The sequence below is a fragment of the Ostrinia furnacalis genome, unplaced genomic scaffold (genome assembly GCF_004193835.3).
Source record: "Ostrinia furnacalis isolate ACB-3 unplaced genomic scaffold, ASM419383v2 OfSCF0069, whole genome shotgun sequence".
NCBI lineage: Eukaryota > Metazoa > Arthropoda > Insecta > Lepidoptera > Crambidae > Ostrinia > Ostrinia furnacalis.
Window position 1 is genome coordinate 402,632 of NW_021130308.1, and position 23,683 is coordinate 426,314.

Consider the following 23,683-nt stretch of genomic DNA (forward strand, 5'->3'; position numbering starts at 1 on the left):
ATTTTTTTTCGAACAATCGCTCATCGCTATCGCGGTGTCTTTTTGACAGCTAGTTCAAACGAAACTGTAAACGGAACGTAACTGCGCCTTTGAGTAAAAGTTGACTTAGCTGACAGAACAGAAAGCTACTTTGTCTTAGACGCAAATCGTCATCTCATCTCATCGCAATCAAACGTTTCACGAATATTTGCAGTGTTTTAATAATTTTAGTTTAAAAAATTATGGTGTTCGAACTTTGATGGAAAGTGCATAAATCTGTTGTTTTGTCTTTGTTAGCGCGTGAACTTACCGTGATGACGAATTGCACATCAGCTGGAATGAAAATGGAGTGCGAATCCATTGGAGCCTCGAATGAATTTGAGACATTACAAATTAGAGCAATCGGGGCGCAGGTAGAGACACTTTTAATTTAAATCACAATGCTTATTTTACTTCTAAACCCATACCCCCTTATTATAAATAGCTACACAGATGAACTCTGGATTATAATGTCATTTCCTTAATAAATGACAACTTCAGCCAGAGTTCAACTAGGGTGTAACTTTTATTAATAAGGCCCTTTGTTATTATTTCAAATCTAACTTGTTTGTAACAAAATTACAATAATCTAGAGCTACTTTCAGCTTCGTTGCAATGAATTAGTTCAAGTAGTTGATAAGGATAAAGAAATGAGATTTTTGGTGTTAAAAAGGTAATACGATGGAAAATAACACAAAGTAATAACAACCACCTATAATAATTATGGGAATTATTAGAAGAATTTTATGAAATATTAAAAAAAAATAATTAAAATACCGATTTCTTCTCAAAAAGTAACATTTAATTACACTTATTTAATTTTTCTGGGCACTTAATGTATTTTATTAGCATCATTTGTTATTTACCAAGATTATTGCTTTTATTTTATCAGGAAATACCTCTTATTTCGAACGATACAACGTTTTCTTTACGATAAGTACCTAATTACAAGAAAAAATAAAAAATTAACAAAGAATCTCAGATATATTTTGTAATTTTTCCCTTCGATAAAAATGGGTTACTTTCACCCATTTTCATAGACACACTGTATTCTTTCTGCCTTTAAATAACATGAATTTTTAATAACGTGGCCTTTTTAAAATACCATGATTTTACGTCACGCTCGCAAATTATGATTTCCAATAATTTGTTTCAAATACTTTCATTGTTTAGCGACTAATCTATAACTACAAAATGCTTGAAAAGTGTTAATAACGGAGACGTTATGGAGCTGTATAACGTATAACGCTTTGGGTTTTATTTCGTAGTTAGTAAACTATCAAGTTGGCAACATTAATAATAAAAATGGCCGCCCGTTGCTAAAATTGAGCACGCTTGTTGTTCGAATAAATTTTTATCAATTCTGTAAAGTTCCATCAGTTAACACGGTAAATTATTTAAAAACGGCATATTTATTTTGGTTCAGACCATTGTTAGCGCCAAGAAGTATATTAATATCGTATTTATTCCTATTCTTTTAGGTGAAAATGCGTCGTAAAAGTGAGCGTACCGCAAGTAAGAAGACGAAATCTCCTGAAAAGAAAATAGAGAAGGTAAAGCGGACTCGAACTCGTCGCCGAAAACAGTCTACTTCTTCTGACAACGAATCTGCTGATGAAACAACTCCGGTTCAAGTAGTGGAAACTGTCACTGAAGTAGAAAAAAAGCCGCCAGGAACGCCCGCCAAAGAAGACAGTCCCGGGGAAGCTCATGACCAGGTATGGCAAGTGAAGGCTGCTGAGGGTGGTGATGTCGGGGAGATACAAAAGTTGAAAATCTGCTTGACTCGCCCACCCTCCACGCCAGAGAGGGTCGATCGGTCCCCTCGTAGTAAAAGGAAGCATTCCCGCGCTACGAGTTCTAGTGATACTCCTAGTAATGAAGGCGTCGAAGAGAGGAAGAAGAGTAAACATCGATCTAAAAGATCTACGCGCGAATCAAAGGACGATTCTGAGAAAAACCATGACAGTCAAGAAGAAGCTGATGTTGATGCGGATTCCCAAAATGTCAAAGATAAATCTGACTGTGAAATATCTCAAAGTTCTGACAAAAAGTCTGTTACAACCTCAGATGATACTCCTATGTCGACTACTAATGAAGAATCCAAAGTTAGTGGTAATGTCGAAGAATCATCTGACAAACAGGAGTCTCAAAATAAAATGGAAGTAGAAGTTGAGGTCAGTAAGCCATCTGATGCTGATACAACTGTTGCTTCTCCTAAGGTTGAAACCACGGTTGAAACTACAGTTGTGTCATCAGATACAGTAGAAATGCACAAGTCAGAAGAGCGAGAAAATGAAGAATCAAATAAAGATTTATCCGAGGATAAGTCCGAGGTTCTAGAACTGCATGCTGAAGACAGGTGTGAATCCTCAGACACTGAATTAAATAAATCTCAGACAAAGGATACGTCGGAAGCAGTGGTACCAGAAGAAAAGGACCAGGCAAAGGAAGCCAGCAAGGATGAGGTAAGTAATACTGAAGATAAAACTGACAAGTCTAAGAAAACAGTGTGTGATTCCAATGAAAATAAATCATCTGATGAAACTCATGTTGTAGAGAGTTCTGAAAAAACTGTAGAGGTAAGAAAATTATCAGTTGAAACCAGTAAAGAAGAGAAGAGAGAAGTGGAAGAGTCACATGACACAAGCAAAGATATGGAGACCTCCATATCCAATATTTCCAGTCAAGAGGAGAATGTCCAGAATGGTTCAACGACATCAATAGTCATCAGCAGGAAAAGGAGATGGGGGTCTCGACCTACCAAAATCACTAAGCAAAAGTCTATTACTATTTCTACTGACATTCTAAAAGAAATAATACCTGATGTGAAGCCTGTTGAATTTGAAGAAGTGATAAAAGAGAAAAAACCTGAAAGGGAAGTTACAGAGAAAATAGAGAGACCTATATTGCCAAAAATTATTATAGATAACACAGAACATGTTGAGCAGCACAAAAAAGTGAATGAAGATAAAGATAGAGATGTAATGAAACCTAGAGAATCACATCTTTCCTCGAATAGGAAAATATCTATAGTTAAGGAGAGTGATAGTATTATTGCAAGACCACCGAGCCCACCTAGATATAAGCAGTCGTGCATTTTGTTCATAACAAATCTAGTGAGGCCATTCACATTGCCTCAGTTAAAAAATTTGCTGCAAAGGACAGGAAGAATTGTTGAGGACGGTTTCTGGATAGATAGAATAAAGTCTAAATGCTACGTGAAATATGAAACTGAAGAGTAAGTATAATTAACTTTCCATTTATTGTTTTGATATAGTCATCAATTAATTCAATTTATTTATGAAAATGTTTATTTTCAGTCAAGCTGTTGAAACAAGGCATGCTTTGCATGGAGTCACATGGCCTGTGTCAAATCCAAAGACCTTACAAGTGGATTTCTCCACCGATGAAGCTTTTGACAAGGCCAAGCTGAACGAAGATGCAGATAATGCTCAGGTTTCAACCATTCCTGGCACAGTCGAAGACTGGCTTCGTGAACAAGACATGAAGAGAGAAAGAGGGGAAATGGTTAGTGTGTGGTTTTAAAAAATAATCAATCCATTCTAATATTATAAATGCGAATTGTAACATATGCTGTCTGCTACCTTTTCATGTTTATAATAACACTCAACTGATTTAGATTTGGCATATAGATAGTTTAACTCAGGGTAAAATATTAGGTATTGGTTTTTGAAAGAATGCGTGCGCGATTATTTTTTCTGTGGTTTCTTTTTCTAATAAGAATTTTTTTCTAATATTTTAATGTTTTCAGGAGAAACCATATGAAAGGAAAGCAGTGATGCGCGAGTGGGATGTTGGTAAAAACGAAAAGGACAAAGATAAGGAAAAAATGCGGAGATCCGAAGATCTTGGAACACGGATGTTAGACAAACGACGACACCGCAGTCCCGAACGAAGTCCCGAACCAGGTTTGTTGTTATAACTTATCTGTTATAAAATAACATGATTACCATTTAATAGATAGAACATAAAATTGAATCTTATTAATTTGCAGCAAGGAAATTTAAGAAAAAAGAAGAGGAAGCACCAGCAAAGTTGCTAGATGATCTATTTAGAAAAACAAAGACCACACCATGCATATACTGGTTGCCCCTATCTGCTGAAACGGTAAGTATTACGTAATTTGTCCTTTATGAAATGTCATCATTACGCTTGTGTCACACATCGCGATAAGAGCGATTTGAGCGACAGGGAGCGACTATGGAACTCCTTGCCAATGCAAAAAAGCGCCGAAATATACGCGAATACTGGGAATGGGATCCCTTTTTTCGACTAATTTTTTTGTCCTAATTTAATTTGGCATAACGGAAACGAAACTCGAATTGGTATTCAATTGTCAGTCAGTCAATTAAGCTTGCGATCTGTTAACGTCATAGTCCCCATTGCTTTACAGGAGAGTCCCGTTTTGACGGCTCTTAAAAAGTGTGCATGATTCGGGTGTCCATGTCCATTAAGTTCCTATCTATTACTAGATGTAGCTAAATACGTGTCCATTCGCATGTTGTAGATCGCAGTAAAGGAGGAACAGCGGCGGCAGCATATGGCGGAGCACGAGCGCCGCCTGCAGGAGTTGCGCCGCACCCACCGCCGCCACTAGCATGGTCCGTCCCACACCCATTCATCCACCATACATAACACTATAACAACACAACAAAACACTCACACAACATTCGATAACTCCTATACACTACATACATCGACACAACAACACCCATTTTCATCTTAACCATGTCTTTACGACATTTCTTTTCAGGTTTATCCATTGTCTGAATAGACAATAACGCCTTATTTCGCTCGTTAGAGGAGCTATTAGTTTTATTTTTATTGTTAGCAGCATATAATTTAGGTTTAAAGGCATTCAAGACACTCGCGAGGACTAACTGAAGATGAATAAATGATTTGTTTTATGCGAAATGTTATAGAAAGGCACGCTTGGAGGAAATCCTATGATTTAAATCATCGTCGGAGTGACGCAGTCACTTGATCGGAGACGTTGTCGGGACTCCGCTTTGGGTGTGCGCTGACCTGTCTTGCTGCGAGGCCACGGAAGTCCGTTTGAACACAGCGCGACATGTCTCCAAGACCCTGCAAGTCTGCAGTTGCAAAATTATTCGTGCTCCACACTGGTATACTTTACGCATCATGTAAAATACCACATGGACAAAAATAACACAACCCAACAAAAGTGATTGGTTGTCGTGACGGAAGAAATGAACAAACAATGAACAGACTGATCAAAACGAAACTTGGCAATAATAAATTGTGAAATCTTCAGAACATTATGTATGACATTAAATCGATTTAGACGCCTTGGATTTCGACATGTGCTTTAGTTTTGGAATTGAATACAATCGTTTTCGGAGTATTAGCTGCAGCATCTGCGATAGACACTTAGCGTCAGATGGTTTTGGAATGTAGTCAGATCCAATGTGATTAAATTTCTATGAGAATTGTTTTTGTCTGCATAATGATATTCCATTGATGTTATTAAACATTTCCTATCCTACATGCATTTGTATTATTTCTTGACCTATCTACTATTTCCAGTTCTAGCTTGTTAGCCAATTCAATTGGAAAAAAAAATGATTGAGTTGAACATCACTCGATAAATAAAAGAAACATGAAAGCTAAATGGATTTGAATGTAATCTTTTGAATCTTGGACGTATTTTATGTAGGTAGATTATCTATAACTTTTAAAAAGGCAAGGTCCAAATTCTAAAAACTTCGAATATTTCTTACAAAACGAGAAATTCATCAAAAATATACAAATTCAAATGGCACATTGATTGTAAAGATATGTTCCAAATCCATTGTGCCTATCTAAACAAAAATTTATTATTTTTATTATCTCTATTGAATCGACCTATTAAAATGATCAGAATTTTAATCACATTACATTTATCTGAAGATATTTACTTATCATAGGATAAGGAGAGGTAGTAATTTTGTAAGATAAAGTTATAAGCCAGTTGTGTTGGCGGCTATCATCGCCAACCACTGTTTTAAGTGTACTTAGGTTAGTGCTTGTGTAAGATTCAAAATGGTGAGTATCTATTTTTACTAATTTTGTACCGAACTTATTAAACTGAAGCATCTCAAGTTTATAAAATAGCATTACTTTGCATCCTCGCTTAATACATAATGCTGTAATTAATAAATTATCTTGAAATGGCATCGAAACGAACCATTTGATAATGGCGATTAGACTTCAGTTTACCTAAATCAAGTATCAATGCAGTGATAGGATTATCCAGTCCTTTTCGAGTTAAATTAATAGGGGCTTTTTCTATAGTACATAAAGGGTGTCCCAAAAATTGTGTTAAGGAAAGTAGATAAAGAAACTATTTTTTTACTACAAGAAATTCTATGATGCAGCGCTTTAGAACTCCTCGCTAAAGGGGTGGAGATGAGAGGTGACACCTCTAAAATTCAATATAAAATACCTCAAACACTCAGAGGTAAACCACCTCTGACTGACACAATTTTTTGCGTACCCTTTGTACGCTCCATACCTTTTATCTACTCATCTCTCAGGTACTTGTACAATAGATATTAAAATTGTTTCCCTGGTTTGGAATGGAAGGTGAGGAGCCCTTGGTATGTGTGGGCGTTGCTGGTGGCCACAGCTCTGGCCCAGGAGCCATTCACGCTAAGCGAGTTCCTTGGTGGTCAGTTCGCGCAGAGGGGTTTTGGCGCCACCTGGATTTCAGGTAAGAATATAGAATACTTCTTTAAATGGTATTAACAGCCCTTGTACAGATGACAGTAACATCATGCACGGTTAAAATGGGACAACTCTGACTGAACTACTTCTCATTCATGATAGTTAATGTAATAGCCGCTGCGACTGCTCCTGTTGAAACGCAGATAAGTAAAAACTTGATTCTAAAGATTCTTATAAATTCTGTCTCTAAAAGAAAGCTATTTTACACCCTGTATAAGTAGTTATCCATGTCTTATGAACCTGGAAGTCACAGAACAGTAATACGAGCGTGGTCACTGCTAAAGACTAGAGAAGAACGAATGTCTTATGCCCGAATTCACAAACGATGCTTGCATAAGTGAAGCAGCAAATCGAACCCACGGCGTTGAATAGTGATTGGTACGTTTGTCACCCTGTGCGTCCAAGCGCACTGTGAGACCTCATAGTAATGTTTGTGAATACGGGCGTTAGTATTTTTTCGAGGGAATACTGATTAACGACGTAGTTCCTAAGACTGCTATTTATCGTATTTAGGGCAGGGCGCTCTTCAAGCTATGATTTAAACTCAAGGCAAGGCATTTGTAGTTAAATGGGATTTGTTGACGCGAATTTATTGGTGAAGACTGCTGTAACTATTTATCTGTCTTGATTTCAGACACTGAGTTCACGTTCACGGTGGCAGGTGAGCCCGGGATACACATTTTTGATGTCCCCACCCTCAACAGAAGCGTTCTTGTGCCTGGAGAGCTTATGGTTCGTAAATTTTATTCTTTAATGTACTGTGGGCCACAGTTCCATGCTCATTTCCGGTCATGTCGTCTCGTTTTATCGTAGATAATCGCCATTTGATGAGAGTGAGAGAAAAAAACGAAACTGGGTACCTGTGTGCCTACCATGAGTTTACGTTAGGTGTGCTCGCTAGCGAGCTCACCTAACGTAAACACATGGTAGGCACACTGGAACTGTCGCCCACTTACTGTAGGTACATCTACCGTACATATTACAAGACTTAAATGCATCCTGAAAATTAAAAGCATTCCAAATATTGCTTGCCCTACCACCATGTTTTGAAACAAAATATTGTGAATGAAACTGTTATTGATTATTATGATTTTCATCCATTTTTAACCGACTTCAATAAAGGAGGCTCAATTCGAGTGTACCTACCCATGTTCTTTATTTGTTAATTTTATTTTGTTGCAGGAATTCCTGAATACCACTAACCCAGTGTTATCAGCTGATAGGCAGTACATTCTAGCATCTAGTGAAGTAGAACAGGTAAGTTTAAATGAAACTAAGGTTTAAAACTTAGATTACTTACATAATATAAAATGATTTAAGTATTTAAATCCACTAGTTTATAAAATAAGGAGAAATATTACACCTACGGTGATTATTGCATTCTCTTTTCACTGCATCATGGTATCAACGGTAAAGGTCGGTCGTAGCTAGGTACCTGAGTATATCTACAATCGAATTAGCCATATCGCAACGTAATAAAGACAATATTGATGATAAAGATTAAAATATTCTGAAGATAAGTAAGTAGTTTGAGTACTGCTGCCATAAAAATAAAATTCAAGTTCGGTAATAGTTCATTTTATTTCACAAACAACATTTTGACTGATATTAAGTTATGTATATTTTATTTTTGTGGTGGGAATAGGGATGATGACTGGGTAATGAAATCGAAATTCTATTTAGTCCGTCAGACAGATAATAAAAAAAAATTGAACACATTTTTTTTATTTTTTTTCATTATCGAATAATTACAGTATTATATTGAGTTGAAATGTCGCATGACGTCACTTTTGAGTAAAAAATCTACTCAAGCGTGACGTAACGCGCCATTTCAACTCGATGTAGCACTGTTATTATTTAATTATGAAAGAAAATAAAAAATGTTAGTCCTAATATTTTCTAATTATCTGTCTGACAGACAAATAATTGAAATTTTGTCATCTAGCCTATTGAACCCACGACCTTTCGCTTACCGGGCGACTGCTCTGACCGATCAGCTACGGAGTATGCAGTTGGCCCATTCCATTTCTATTTTGTGCCATTGCGTTAACCTGAAGTAAGTAGGTAGTCGATTTTTTTCAAGTTTTAATTCACTGAATGAATTTTCAGGTGTATCGTTATTCTACAACCGCCAAATACACTTTGTACGAGATTCTAACTGGGTAAGACTTTTCTCTTCTTTTTATTTAAGGCTAGCTGTTGCCCGCGGCTTCACCCGCGTGAAATTTATTTTGTCACAGATCGTCATAAATTATACCCTTTATGTTATTCTGGGTTATAAACAAGAATTTTGTAAAGTTTCATCAAAATCCGTTTAGTAGTTTTTGCTTGAAAGAGTAACAAACATGTTAACATCCAGACATCCATACAAACTTTCGCATTTATAATATGTATTAGTGGGACTGTGTGTAACCCGAGTACCATGACGATGACCATGTTGTTTACTTTTAGCAATAAGTAACATTTTTATTTATTTCTATTGGCCGATTCGGTAAAATTGACTTTTGGTCACGATCCTTATGTGTATTAGCATTTGAACGTGGCTTATTTATTCAATATACTTACAATCCGAACTAGCTAACTGCGCACCACCCTGGAATGCGACTCCTTCCCACTGACTCGCACAACTCCCTGCGTTCGCCCCATCCGTGTGAGAGCGTCGATGTGACGTCACGGTGGCCAGGTGCGCAGTTAATATGACCGACCGGGTTGTAATACAACTTGACCAGGCCCCTAGTCAAATTGCAAAACGTGACACTTTTTGTCTAAAGCCCGGTCCGTGAGCACGTAGCATTTTGTCCAATGACCTCTAGCTAGTATCCTTATCGCTGGCGTGTAATTATTGCCGTCGCGACTGTGCGACTGGCACCCGCCGTGAGTGTACGAGCGCGATAGCAACATAATTACGCGCGAGCGATAAGGATGGGTAGCTAGGGGTCATTGGACAAAATTCTACGTGCTCACGGACCAGACTATAGACCCACTGTTCAATATGATGTTTTCAGAGCGGTAACAACCATTGCGAACGGGCAGCGTTTGCAGCTGTGTATCTTCGGCGGTGGCCACTCTCTCGCGTATGTGCTGGACAACAACCTTTATTACTTGCCAGAGAACAGCGTCGAGCCTATACAGATCACATCCGATGGGATTCCCGGCATCATATACAATGGACACACGGACTGGGTGTATGAAGGTAGGTGACCATTTTGTAATGAGCAAAGACTCGTCACCAAGTCTATTGCAGGTCCTAAAAGTGAAGTTTTTTTTTAATCTATAAAATAGTCAGTCAAAGACTTCTATCTTTAAAATAGAACGATATTTACGAGTACCTAAGTGACAGTTTTTGAGATCGAATAAGTACCATCAATTAATCTAAGATGGTTTTTAAAACGGGGTAAAATTAAGTACCTAAGTTATTTTCATTCTTCTTTCCCCGGGCACCGTAAGATATTCCACGGTGTATATGTATCGTCAACTTGCAGCCTTCTCTGATTAAATTACTTTCTAATATTTTCAACGGATGTGACCACAAAATACAGATTTAGTGGACGATTCAATGTTTTCTAAATACGTGGAATCTAACGCAAAGTGTGGAGGACAGTAGATAGGACAGGTGGATAGTAGGCGGACGAATCAAACGAATCAAAAACAAAATGTATGAGAGCGTTCATGGACTCACTTGATTACTATACAGGCTGTTGATTTCAATACTCGCCATATTAAGGTATTCTGATCACGAATCAGTAAAAAAATTGACATCGAAAAAAAATTAAAACGAACTTTAACTTTAGTTAGTCAAAGAAAAGTACCTATTTACACTACCTACTTTACATCACATGGCTTCCTTCAGTGGGCTATCCGACATGATATGCGAGCGATCCGCGTAGCTCGATGGTGCCGCAGTATAAACTATTGCAGTATTGCGAGCCACAGACAGCTGATTTCGCACGGAAAATATTCGCTAAAAATTCCACTTTCGTTTGTAATTTTTTTTTTTGGTAGATAATGCGTTTATACAACGTGTCCCAAAATTCAAGGATAAGCCGACGCCACAGGATGGACATAGGCATGACTACTTTAGGAAAAATAAGGAAAAAAATCTATCTCAATTATTTTTTAATTTACACAATAAATTATGAATTTCGACGAAAATTGACACCCCTTATGATATTTTACATTACCACGACCACAATTTTTCAAATATTCCTGTTTTTCTGTTTATATCGGCAACTTAAGTAGTGCTACTGTTCACCCCAACTCTTAAAATCCCCAGAATACTTGCAGTTTTTACACAAAAGTTAATCAAAATATGTTATTTCCTTAAAATTTTGAACGATTTTTACTTTCACTCCACTTTGACTCATCGTTTTGTAAAAAAAAAGTATGAACACTACTGCGGCAAGTTTTTTATAAAGTTGACGCAACTATTCAAGATTCCAAAATGGTATAATACTTTAAGAAACCTAGTCGCAAAAAAGATATGCGTACTATTTTTACAAGCACTTCGCTTGTTAGTTAGTATGAGATAAATCTTGCAACTGAATTTAAAACCAGTTTTCCCTAACCAATTGTGCTGAAATTTGGTATACTTGTGTAAGTACGATGACAATGTAATATTATGGTACCATTGAGCTGGATGGAGTCTGGAGGTGGCCATAGGAACTCTTAACGAAACGGCAGAATTGCATCTAGTTTGGGTTTGTTGGACTTGTCTTTTCGAGCACTTTAGTGCTAGATGATGTCCAGGGTCCTGATGATGAAGTCAGGAGGTGGCAGGAGCTGGTCATAGGAACTCCTAAACGAAACGGCGGAAGCTTATCGAGTTTGGGTTCGTTGGATTTGTCTTCCCGAGCACTTGGGCCATGAGATTGAGAAACAACTAAAAAGTTTAAAATAAAGTTGTAATAAAAAAAAACTTTTTTAAAAACAAGCTTGACTTCGTTTGAAAATTATAATTGACTTCATCATCAGGACCCTGGACATCATCTAGCACTAAAGTGCTCGAAAAGACAAGTCCAACGAACCCAAACTAGATGCAATTCCGCCGTTTCGTTTAGAAGTTCCTATGGCCACCTCCAGTCTCCATTCAGTTCAATGGTACCATAATATTGCATTTTTATCGTACTTACATAAGTATACCAAATTTCAGCTCAATCGGTTGAGGAGAACTGGTTTTAAATTCAGTTGCAAGATTTATCCCATACTAATTAACAAGCGAAGTGCTTGTAAAAATGGTACGCATATCTTTTTTGCAATTAGGTTTCTTAGAGCATTATACCATTTTAGAATCTTGGATAGTTGCGTCAACTTTATAAAAAACTCGCCGCAGTAGTGTTCATACTTTTTTTTTACAAAACGATGAGTCAAAGTGGAGTGAAAGTAAAAATCGTTCAAAATTTTAAGGAAATAACATATTTTGATTATTTTTTGTGTAAAAATTGCAAGAATTCTGGGGGTTTTAAGAGTTGGGGTGGACAGCAACACTACTTAAGTTGCCGATACAAACAAAAAAACAGAAATATTTGAAAAATAGTGACCGTGGTAATGTAAAATATCATAAGAGGTGTCAATTTTCGAAGAATTTCGTAATTTATTGTGTAACTTAAAAAATAATTGAGATAGATTTTTTTCCTTATTTTTCCTAAAGTAGTCATGACTATGTCCATCCTGCGGCGCCGGCTTATCCTTGAATTTTGGGACACGTTGTATAAGTCATAATAGATCACCTAAATAAATATAGCGAGGATTGAAATCAACACCCTGTATAAAGTTTAGTAGGTAGGTATACCTAAATACATTTTTTTTGTTGTAGAGGATGTCATGTACACCGGTCAAGCCACGTGGTTCTCTACCGACGGCTCGTATCTGGCGTTTGCGAGCTTCAACGACACTCTTGTGGAATCCTACTCATACTACTACTATGAGGAAAAGTCAGATCCTGATGACGTTTACCCTGAACTGGTCGATCTCAAATACCCTAAGGTATGTTGATTTTGTTCAACCAGCTGAAAACGTAAAGCTAGATTTTTATACGGAAGCAGACTCGTTTTTATGCCTAGGCACATAACAGTTGGCACTACTGGCGAGTGACAAGACCTTACTCTACAGTGGCGCCAACTATTGAGGGCTAATTCGATTGTCCTCATTGTGAGCCTCAAACATAAGTTTTATTTATTGCCCAATCATTTAAGATTATATCAATAAAACTCCAAACTGTGGAATGGACTGTCGTCTGCGGTGTTTCCGTACGGATACGACCTGCAAGCTTTCAAGAAGAGAGCGTATCTTCACCTTAAAGGCCGGCAACGCACCTGTAACGCCCCTGGGTCTGCGTGTCTATGGGCGACGGTAATCACTTATCATCAGGTGATCCGTCTGAAAAAAACTGAAAATGAAATCACAGTTATTTTTTCATAATTATTTGTTTTTTTATTTATCAGGTCGGCCGCACGAACCCAACCGTCCAACTTCGCGTGGTCAATCTGACTAGTTTGGTCCAAGGTCAAGACATAGACTTTCTGGTACTCGAGGCGCCTGAGATCGTTACCGACGACCACATTTTGGGAGGCGTGGTCTGGGCTCGGGATAACGAGATAGCAGCTCATTGGCTCAACAGGAGGCAGAACCAAACTGTACTAAGGATTTGCAACTTGGAACTTGGAACTGATGTTTGTGAAGTAAGTATACTTTTGATTTTCATATTCACAAGAAACAGGTTAGAGATCTTACGTATTCACAAATATTACTATGAGGTTTCACAGTGCGCGTGGACGCACAGGGTGACACACGAACCAATCACAGAGCTATTCAACGCTGTGCGTTCGATTTGCTGCTTCACATAAGCAAGCATCGTTGGTGAATACGGGTGTCAATCCCTCTAACTAGTCAATAATAATATGTGGTAAGCAACAGACGAAGAAATAGCAGGAATGAAACTTGGAAATAGGCTCTAATAATAAGTAACTGGTGTCTTTTCGTAAAAAATATTTATGCTTGAGCTTGTCATAGAACAATAAGCGTTGTACTTAGGTGAGTAGGTATTTTACTATGACTTGAGGTAGTGATTTCTTGCACTGTTTAGAAAGATGCCTAGCTATTTAGCATTGTAAGTACTTAATTCCGACACATTTTAGGATCCATTTTTCTTCTATCAGTCCTAAAAGTATATTATCCACTTGTTGTCTTAAACCAGTAGTCACGAGGGACCGTTTTACAAAATTTCTGTCTTGTCAGGGACCACTTTTTTTTTTCAAAATCCTATGAACCCGTTTCATAGGATTTTGAAAAAAAAAAAGTGATCGATCGATTCGTCGATCGAAAGTCGAAAGTGATCGATCGAGGTCGATTTCTCGCCCACTGTGCGCCGTTTGCATTGTGTTGACTCGATACCACACGTCACGTCACTTGTTTATTACGATGTCTTCGTGGAGCACTTGGAATGCCTCCAGGGACCACCAGTGGTCCACGGACCACCGGTTAAGAACCACTGTCCTAAACCGTTAAACTCTTATTAACAGGAGGAGCACCGTTCACAACCGAACGGTTGGGTGCCAATCGCATTGCCGCGTTTCAGCAGCGACGGTTCTTTCTACGTGTCCACGCGCTGGTCGATGCCCCAAGCTGACGGCTACATCTGGCAACACTTGTACATGAGTGTGAGGGTGAATGGCGAGATCATCTCCAGTTCTATCAGTCCAGGACTGTCCACTGTGAACAATTATGTGGGCATGGACGAGACTAATGTTGCTTAGTGAGTATTAGAGTAGATATTTAAATTTTAACTTATTTGTAAAGTGAAAATTTTAAATTCATTCCATTTATTTTCGGCCAAGATCCTGACTGCAGGAGGAGTTGCAAAGAGGTGGGATTAGTCCTGCATAATGTCCATTGATTGTTGGTCAAGTATTCTAAACTCCATACTTTTTTTTGACACCTGCCATCAGCTTTGCATTGGAGGGAAGTCGATCGCTTCGAACTCCTATGTTCTTCTGATTAATTTCAGGCAGGTTTCAATCAAAGTTTTGTTTTTATTGACGGTCAAGCTGTACCTTTATTCAGCCTACACAGGAGTTGCAGCGGTGTGAACGAGAAGTGAGAATAGTCCCGTTTATTCTAACCTCTTTTGTGCAGCTACTTCACTCGTACGGTAGAAGGCGCCCCTTGGCGCTCGCAGGTGCGTCGAATTGGCGCCGGCGCGGAAGCGTGCATCAGCTGCGACATAGTAATGCCAGACGGCGGAGTCTGTACTTGGGCCACTGCTACAGCTAGTTTGGGTGGCACTTACCTGAGTATCACTTGCTCGTCGTCCAACGAACCTTCCGCGACTTACATCGTGAGAGCTCTGGTAAGTTGTCCACTTTATTGTAGCACAACTGATAATTATAAATAACTAGGGATTGCGAGGAAGCGTGCATAAGGCGCGAGATAGTCATGCCAGACGGTGGAGTTTGTACCTGGCCCACTGCTACAGCTAGTTTGGGCGGCACTTACCTGAGTATCACATGCTCGTCGTCCAACGAACCTTTCGCGACTTATATCGTGAGAGCTCTGGTGAGTTATCCTTATTTTTAAGTTTTATAACTGGGAATTGCGAGGAAGCGTGCATTAGGGCGCGAGATAGTCATGCCAGACGGTGGAGTTTGTACCTGGGCCACTGCTACTGCTAGTTTGGGTGGCACTTTCCTGAGTATCAGATGATCGTCGTCCAACGAACCTTCCGCGACTTACATCGTGAGAGCTCTGGTAAGTTGTCCACTTTATTGTAGCACAACTGATAATTATAAATAACTAGGGATTGCGAGGAAGCGTGCATAAGGCGCGAGATAGTCATGCCAGACGGTGGAGTGTGTACCTGGCCCACTGCTACAGCTAGTTTGGGCGGCACTTACCTGAGTATCACTTGCTCGTCGTCCAACGAACCTTCCGCGACGTACATCGTGAGAGCTTTGGTGAGTAATCCTAGTTTACTACAGTACAACTGATATTAGCAGCTAAGAAATGCGCGGTAGCGTACATAAGGCGCGAGATAGTCACGATGATAAAGAACAGATGGTGGAGTGTGTACCTGGGCCAGTGCTACAGCTAGTTTGGGTGGCACTTACCTGAGTATCACTTGCTCGACGTCTCACGAACCTTCCGCGACGTACATCGTGCAGGCTCTGGTGAGTTATCCTAATTTAGTGGAGGGCACCCACATTCACCTATGCGATGGAACAACCTGATCAAAATTGTGGGCAGTTCTTACCACGATTGCATCGAGTTCACCATCAACAAGAAAAGATTGCGAGACTTCGTAAGGCGAGCAACATCCGCCCACAATAAGTCACACTCATGAGGAATACGAAAGACTGAGAAGAAGAAGAAGAAAAGATGGATGCATAGCATGGAAAGATTTGCAATCTATTAAAGATATAAATAGCCATCGAGCACACACGTAATAACCATTGAGCTACCCAACTCCCTATATTTATTGAACGCCCTGTGTTCTTCTTCTTTTCGTGTCGACATAATAAACCTATATAGTGTCAGCCCAAAACTCCGCTACAAGAGTGGTCAGTAGCATTCATAAAATCTTCCTGCAGGGGCATTTCACGCGAAGCGGACAGCGAAAATCAAGTCAGGTTTTGGATTTTGTTCATATTTGGATTAAATGTACTGCTATATGACCTGAATGGATGTGCATCATTATAATTTTTTTATGAAGCTTAGTTTATTTTTTATGAGCGTTCAAAAAATTGGTAAAATTTTAGGAAAAGATTTTTCAGAAGCTATTACTGCTATTATTACATTTGATTAAAAATAAACTAACTATTGGACTTTTGAGAATAAATAACTGTGTTTCTTACTGTNTGTTATTTATAGACTACTAGGTATATTTTAAAATAAAAATAAAAAATTTAAAAAATACCGAAGTTTTGTAAAATTCGATTTTAAAACTTTACTTCCGGTTTTCTATGTGAACAAATAAGAAATTTCAAATTTGTAGTAAACAGTAAGAAACACAGTTATTTATTCTCAAAAGTCCAATAGTTAGTTTATTTTTAATCAAATGTAATAATAGCAGTAATAGCCTCTGAAAAATCTGTTCCTAAAATTTTAGCAATTTTTTGAACGCTCATAAAAAATAAACTAAGCTTCATAAAAAAATTATAATGATGCACATCCATTCAGGTCATATAGCAGTACATTTAATCCAAATATGAACAAAATCCAAAACCTGACTTGATTTTCGCTGTCCGCTTCGCGTGAAATGCCCCTGCATCCAGTTACTTGGGCACGCAGGGCACGACACTATGCCCTATGTGTTAAATAATAAATTCGTCTTTTAGACCAGTGAGATCCTCTACCAGTGGGAAGACAACGCAATCGTCAGGGAGCGTCTGCAGAACAAGTTGCGTCCTGTCAGCATCATCACGACAGTACCCCTCGAGAACGGACACCCGGCGCCTGTCAGGCTCCACCTTCCTCCGGGCATTGACCTCAACGACACCACTACTAAGTACCCGCTGGTGTATTACGTGTACTCTGGACCTAACACCAATACGGTGTATGACACGTTTACTGTTGGTGAGTGGTTAATTTACTCAAGCCTGGTCTACAGCGCTTGTTTTGCCCTACACAATCAACAAAAACATCTCAGCATTCAACAAAATTACCTACAGAAATTTTTGAATGTTGAGATGTCTTTGTTGATTGTGTAGGGCAAAACACGCGCTGGAGACCCGGCTTTATACCTACTCGGTTAGTGTTTTTAATACTTTGCACTATGACAATACCGTGGAGGATTTAATGCGCTACTAGAATATTTTTGCTGTTTTTACTTTGTTTTTAATTTGTTTGTCTAGTTACTTAGTCCTTACATGCAAAAGACAAAATAAGCGGTTGGATTTATCAAGTTAGCCTTCAGATTTGTGACCTCTATTATTAGCACTTGGCGAATAGTTACCTACAACTTCATGTTTGAATATGTGTTGCATCATTGAACTAATAGGAATTTCTCTGCTACATCTGCTAGGAGCGCATCCTTTTAAAGATTTTACTTTTATTAAGATTTCTGAGAGTTTCCTCTGATCATGTTTTTTATTCAGGCTACCATTCCATCGTGGCAACTAACCACGACACAATCTACCTGTTGGCCGACGGTCGAGGCGCTGGTCTCAACGGCCAAGACATTTTGTACTCTCTCAACAACGCCCTGGGAACAGTTGAGATTGAAGACCACTTTGTCATTTTGAAGTGAGTGATTTTTACTTTAACCTATGTGAAAAATCTTAGGCTGATTTGACCAGAAGTGCTGATAAAAATCAACCAATAGGATGAGTCCATATTCTTAAGACTCCTTCAACATACCTTGAGCTATAAAAATATAACCGAATTGAGATAATTATAGTGTGAATAGTCAACAACGTGTGTGCTTGGCTTATTTTTGGTCATCTTAATTCTTTCAAGCGGACTGCAAATTGTGTTTTTATGTTATAAATTCAACTTGCCATTAATCACTCAACAATATAGATTTTTATATTTATCCAGATGTTTTATCTAGTCCACAACTGCTTTTGGATCTAGACTACTTACTGACAAAACTGACAATGCGATAGTGTGATTAATTTTGTTTACTTGTCTTTGCCGATTACAAAATGTAAATCACTTATTACGGTCATTATTGTATCTCGTTTATTTACTTATAAATAGCTTGATAGACCCGTTTGTCACTATCTTTAGAACGAGTTCGATTTCAATATGAGTTGTAAGCTATTAGATTTATGCCTATTTATATTTTATGCCTGTATGCCTCATAAAATATGCAAGTTCATCTTTAGATATGACAGGCATAGCGCATAATAAATTGTTATTTCGGTGTGGAGCGGTGCAAGATGGGTGACTAAGGCCCGATTTGACCAAACTTTTATCCGAGAATAACTCCTGGTATAACTGGCACATTGACAGTTTCAGTATGGGAAATATGTCAAAACTGACGATTTATTCTGAGATGAATATCTACTTTTGTTTGGTCGAATCAACCCTTAACAGAATTGTCACGATAATATATTATTATCATGACTGCTCAGTTACACATTTCAGACACTTTGTACGTCTGACTGAAGTGTGTCTGAAGCTTGCAGCATTTGATGTAACAATAACACTTCCCTCACGCATTGCTCCACTCTCGCTGGAACCTACAGTTATTCCCCAAGCCTGTAGTATCTCAAAATCCTTAAAAACTGTCTATGTACTAATGCCTATATCTTTATCATCCCTAAACTTTAGCAGATAACTTTTTAACACAATAATATTTTCCAGGCAAGTACTGGAAAGGTACGAGTTCATCGACCCCTCGAGGGTAGCCATCTGGGGCCACAGTTATGGTGGCTACGCCACGCTGCTGACGCTTCTCCACGACGATGACCATATGTTCCAGTGCGGCGTCTCAGGCGCGCCTGTCACCTCCTGGTTGTACTACAGTGAGTCAAAATCAAAAATCAAAATCAAAATCAAAAATATTTATTCAGTTTAGACCACAAGTGGCACTTATGAACGTCAATAGAAAATAATAAAAAAAGAAAAGGTAGCCCTTATGGGGCAGTTTACATGTCTCCTTATCTTTTGGGCCCTACCAGCGCTTCGAGACAAACATATGGCAAGTGCTGAGAAGAAACGCCGGAACAAACTCAGTCATCAGCCAATATCATAGCAGTCTTTTTACTTGACTTAGGCCCGGTTTTCACCAAGGCGGATCAGTGCGGAGCGATGCAGAGAAGTTTTTTGAATAACAAATCAGATTCCATTATTTGCACATCTCCACTCCGCTCCGCTTCGGTGGAAATGGATTGGCGGAGAAGAGTGGAGAATAGGGATGATGACTGGGTAATGAAATCGAAATTCTATTTAGTCCGTCAGACAGATAATAAATAATTTTGGACACATATTTTATATTTTTTTTTCATAACCGAATAATTACAGTATTATATTGAGTTGAAATGCCGCGTGACGTCACTTTTGAGTAAAAAAATCTACTCAAGCGTGACGTAACGCGCCATTTCAACTCGATGTAGCACTGTTATTATTAAATTATGAAAGAAAATAAAAAATATGAGTCTAATATTTTCTAATTATCTGTCTGACGGACAAATAGTTGAAATTTTGTCATCTAGCCTATTGTCGGGCTCACTTATTTTCTATAGAATTTGACAGCAGCGGCGCGGCGCGGTGCGGTGTTTCATAGATAGCAATAGACTGACAGCTGACAAATACGCACAGCTCACACATTTCCTCTCGTCTCCGCACTGCTCCTGCTAGAAACCGGGCCTTAACCCATTTAGCCCTACCGTACCCTATGTGGTACGGTATCTTTTTGAAAATATTTCGAAGTACCAAACTATTGTTAATTTGTAAAAAATATTGAGACACTAAGCTTAAAGTGATTATTTTACATAAAAATATTTAAAAATAAGTTTTAACAAGTGGTTTCGGAAATATTTATGAAATTCCTCGACAGAAAACAAAAAAAATATTTGCAATTTATTTATGAAGCTATAATTTCTTATTATTCATGGTAAATTTGTTATATATCAATTTTATTTTAAAAATAGAGTACAATAGATATCATGACTATAATAAAATATTATTGAGATTATTTTTATACGGTTTATTCCACTCTAAAATAGGTGTACCGTATAAGATACAGTAGGTCTATGCATGAGCTAATCATACGAAAAAATATAATTTAATTTTTATTATTTTTATTTGTTTTAGGCTATTGATGCTTCACTATATTGCCACAACTCATGAAAAAATTGATAATTTCAGCAAACATAAAGCAGTCTTGGTATTTTTCTACTGCTGTCTTGTCAGATGACCGCTAATGATGATCAGACTGACGAAGATTTAGGCGATAAAGATAGTGTCAATGTAAATAATAACCCTCAGAGTTTTCTTCGATGCATTTGCTAAATTTCCATCGTCGTGTTGCTAAATGCGATTATGGATAGCACTAAACGTAACAAATCAGATGAAGCCAGGTCTCTTTGAGCTATCCTCACTAATTTCGGAGAAGGTAGGAAAAATGAACCAAATGTGGTTAGTATCACATAAAACATCATACAAGATATGCCAAGTGTGATATTAGGGTTTATGTGATGTTATTTTTATTTTATATCATATAAAAATAAATAAAAATCTTCTTTGAACAACGACTATGTTTTGCTTGCTTATAGACCTACTGTACCCTATATGGTACGGGCTCCCCACGGCCCCCTATTTATGGATTATTTTTTTAAATATTTTTTTCATGATTTTTAGGCCTTTTCCCTTTGTAAGTTTTTGCTGAAAAATCAATTTTTCTTTACAAAAATAATTATCGGTCTAAATGGGTTAAAGTCCTATGTCCCCTAGATGAGGCAACGAACGGACCAGGTAGCACTTTGTGAAATGTTCTGTACCATTATTATGATTGTACTAATTAGATACCATGTACACCGAGCGCTACATGGGCCTGCCGACTGAAGAAGACAACTTGTCAGGCTACCAAGCCGGTGACGTCACTCTCCTCGCCGAGAAGCTACGCGGCCATGACTTCTACATCATGCACGGGAATGCTGACGACAATGTGCATTATCAAAACGCAGTCAAGCTGTACAGAGCGCTGCAAGAGTTGGAAATTCCATTTGAACAGATGGTAAGTTTTTTTTATGACAAAACTTCTTTAAATATCAATTCATTTTAGCCTATTTAAGGCAGAGTTAGTATACAATTAGGGCTACCATATTTATTTTGAAATTATACCAGTTGCGCCAAATAGTGAGCGAGCGAAAATACTCGGTTGTAAAATCTGATTTTCTGGTATTTTTTTCTTTAAAATCGAAAAATTGATAGTCTTGATACACAACAAAATAGTTGGCGCCATTGGCCAGTTTTATAAAAACAAAAGAAAGGAACAAGGATTTAAAATATTTATCATTGTGTAAAAATTATACACCTGGCCTGCTAAATGTCATTTCCTGATCTTTGGCACCAGTTAACTGGACAGAATGCCGCTCGGTTTTATAATAATTTGTAGTTTCGAAGGCCAAATATTTTATAGAGCAATTTCATCTTGTCTACTCGACCGGTAGCGCATATTGCGATCCGGTTTTCTTGATGCGTGTATCCGGGTTCGAATATTAGTAGATAATTTTTTGAAGATTTCGAAGTTTTTATCTTTTTTCAACTTTCTTTATTTCTCACTTTAAGCCTAGTTGCAAACTACAGACTTTTCGTTGGCCGATAGTTGGGTTGGGCTGTTAATCATTATAGACATGTATTTTGATTTTCGATCATTTGTCATTCGATATGGCGTAGGTAACCCATGAATGTACGTACGTTGGTATCGGCCGATTCTTCATACAAATAAGAATCGGGCCCCAACTATCGGCCGACTAAAAGTCTGTGGTCTGTGAGAGTCTTAATCAAAGTGATAAGGTGCAATTTAAGTTCAAACAAAAGTAGGTATACTATAATAATGATTTCTTTGCAGTCTTACCCGGATGAAGCCCACAGTTTGGTGGGCGTCAACATGCATCGCTACAACACTATGAACCGGTACTTCCAGAGGTGCATAGGTATGCCCGCAGCTAAGGTTTAATTTTGAGTAAACACCAAAGACAATTTAATTAAAATACACAAAATTAAATACGTAAATTGGTACTTTTATTGATAAGATGTAATATAATAGTTTGCATTCGGTGTAGAAACAGTTAGTTAGATGGTCTTACGCGAAGCCGGTTGAATCGAAAATATACTAAAGTTCAATGAAAAACAATATTTCTAACAATCTGTAGTAAATAATGTTTGGTATTGTTACTTCGATCTTGTAATTGTAAAGTTACTATTTTTATATTCACCAATAAAACGTTTTATATAAATCAAATGTTTTATTTCATAATAAATAATGTAATAACATTAGCTACTTAATGTTAATTATAAAACTAGTTTTAACTACTTTGTTGCACCTACTTAGTTCTAAACAAACCGGTTTTTTGTAAACAAAGTTATTGCAGCAATTTACACAAGACTCATTATTATTTTTACTACACTCGCGAGCAAAAGTATGGAATCATCCTACTTGTTCCGAGCGATCGTAAGAACTAAATTACTAATAGAAAATAAATAAAAATTATACCATTTTAAAGGTAATGTTTTATGCTTTAAATTGATACTACAGATACATACATATTCATTCAGTTCTTAAGATGGCTCGAAACCAAACACAACGGCGTGATTCCATACTTTTGCTCGTAAGTATATTTTACAAACTTTATTTTGTGAGTGTTTGATTGATGTAAATATGAAAGCATTGAAAATTGATTTTTTTCGCATATTCCATTGCAAAAATATTAATGCAAAATGAGAAAATTTACTGTTCATTTTTAACGTAGGGCAATTAATCTAGGGCCCATATTAAGAATAAGGCTACTGCAGATGAGGGAAAGTGAACGGGGACAACGATCGCGGTTATACAATACACAATTGAGCCCACGCTGTGCGCTTGAGCATCTTTTAGAACACTATTGTTCATGGAACCATTTTTTGTTTATGTTTTATGAAGGAAAGCATATTATTTACGCTTGTGTGAATTAATAACAACTTAAGTTTATGGCATAGTCTACTAGTAATATTTCGATGCATTAATTCATTATTTTAATGGAAACTTATAGACAGGTTTGACATTATAGCACGAGTAACTTGTTTGTGTAGTTTTCTTAGAAGTCTTAGATTAGATTATGTAATGTAGTTACCTCAATGATCGTAAGTATTTAGCTAGATACTTGCCTACTTTCAATTGTTTGCACCAGTAAGTATGACAGTAGATAGATAGGTACTAACGCCCGTATTCACAAACAATACTTGCTTAAGTGAAGCAGCAAATCGAACGCACAGC

At 37.7% G+C, this 23,683-nt stretch overlaps 1 protein-coding gene across 1 annotated transcript; it reads left to right on the forward strand.

Annotated features, from left to right (window-relative positions):
• Nucleotides 1–151: 151 nt before the first annotated feature.
• Nucleotides 152–22,667, forward strand: Acci (apoptotic chromatin condensation inducer-like protein). The gene is made up of 21 exons (XM_028323117.1): nt 152–392; nt 1,500–3,259; nt 3,342–3,549; nt 3,794–3,950; nt 4,037–4,149; nt 4,550–4,638; nt 6,420–6,534; nt 6,628–6,754; nt 7,403–7,500; nt 7,951–8,025; nt 8,878–8,930; nt 9,774–9,961; nt 12,581–12,750; nt 13,209–13,445; nt 14,286–14,518; nt 14,899–15,112; nt 17,097–17,334; nt 17,856–18,003; nt 19,069–19,229; nt 21,231–21,442; nt 22,280–22,667. The coding sequence occupies exons 1-21, from the start codon at nt 294–296 to the stop codon at nt 22,385–22,387; spliced, it is 4,803 nt and encodes a 1,600-aa protein (XP_028178918.1). The 5' UTR covers nt 152–293; the 3' UTR covers nt 22,388–22,667.
• The last annotated feature ends 1,016 nt before the right edge of the window (nt 22,668–23,683 follow it).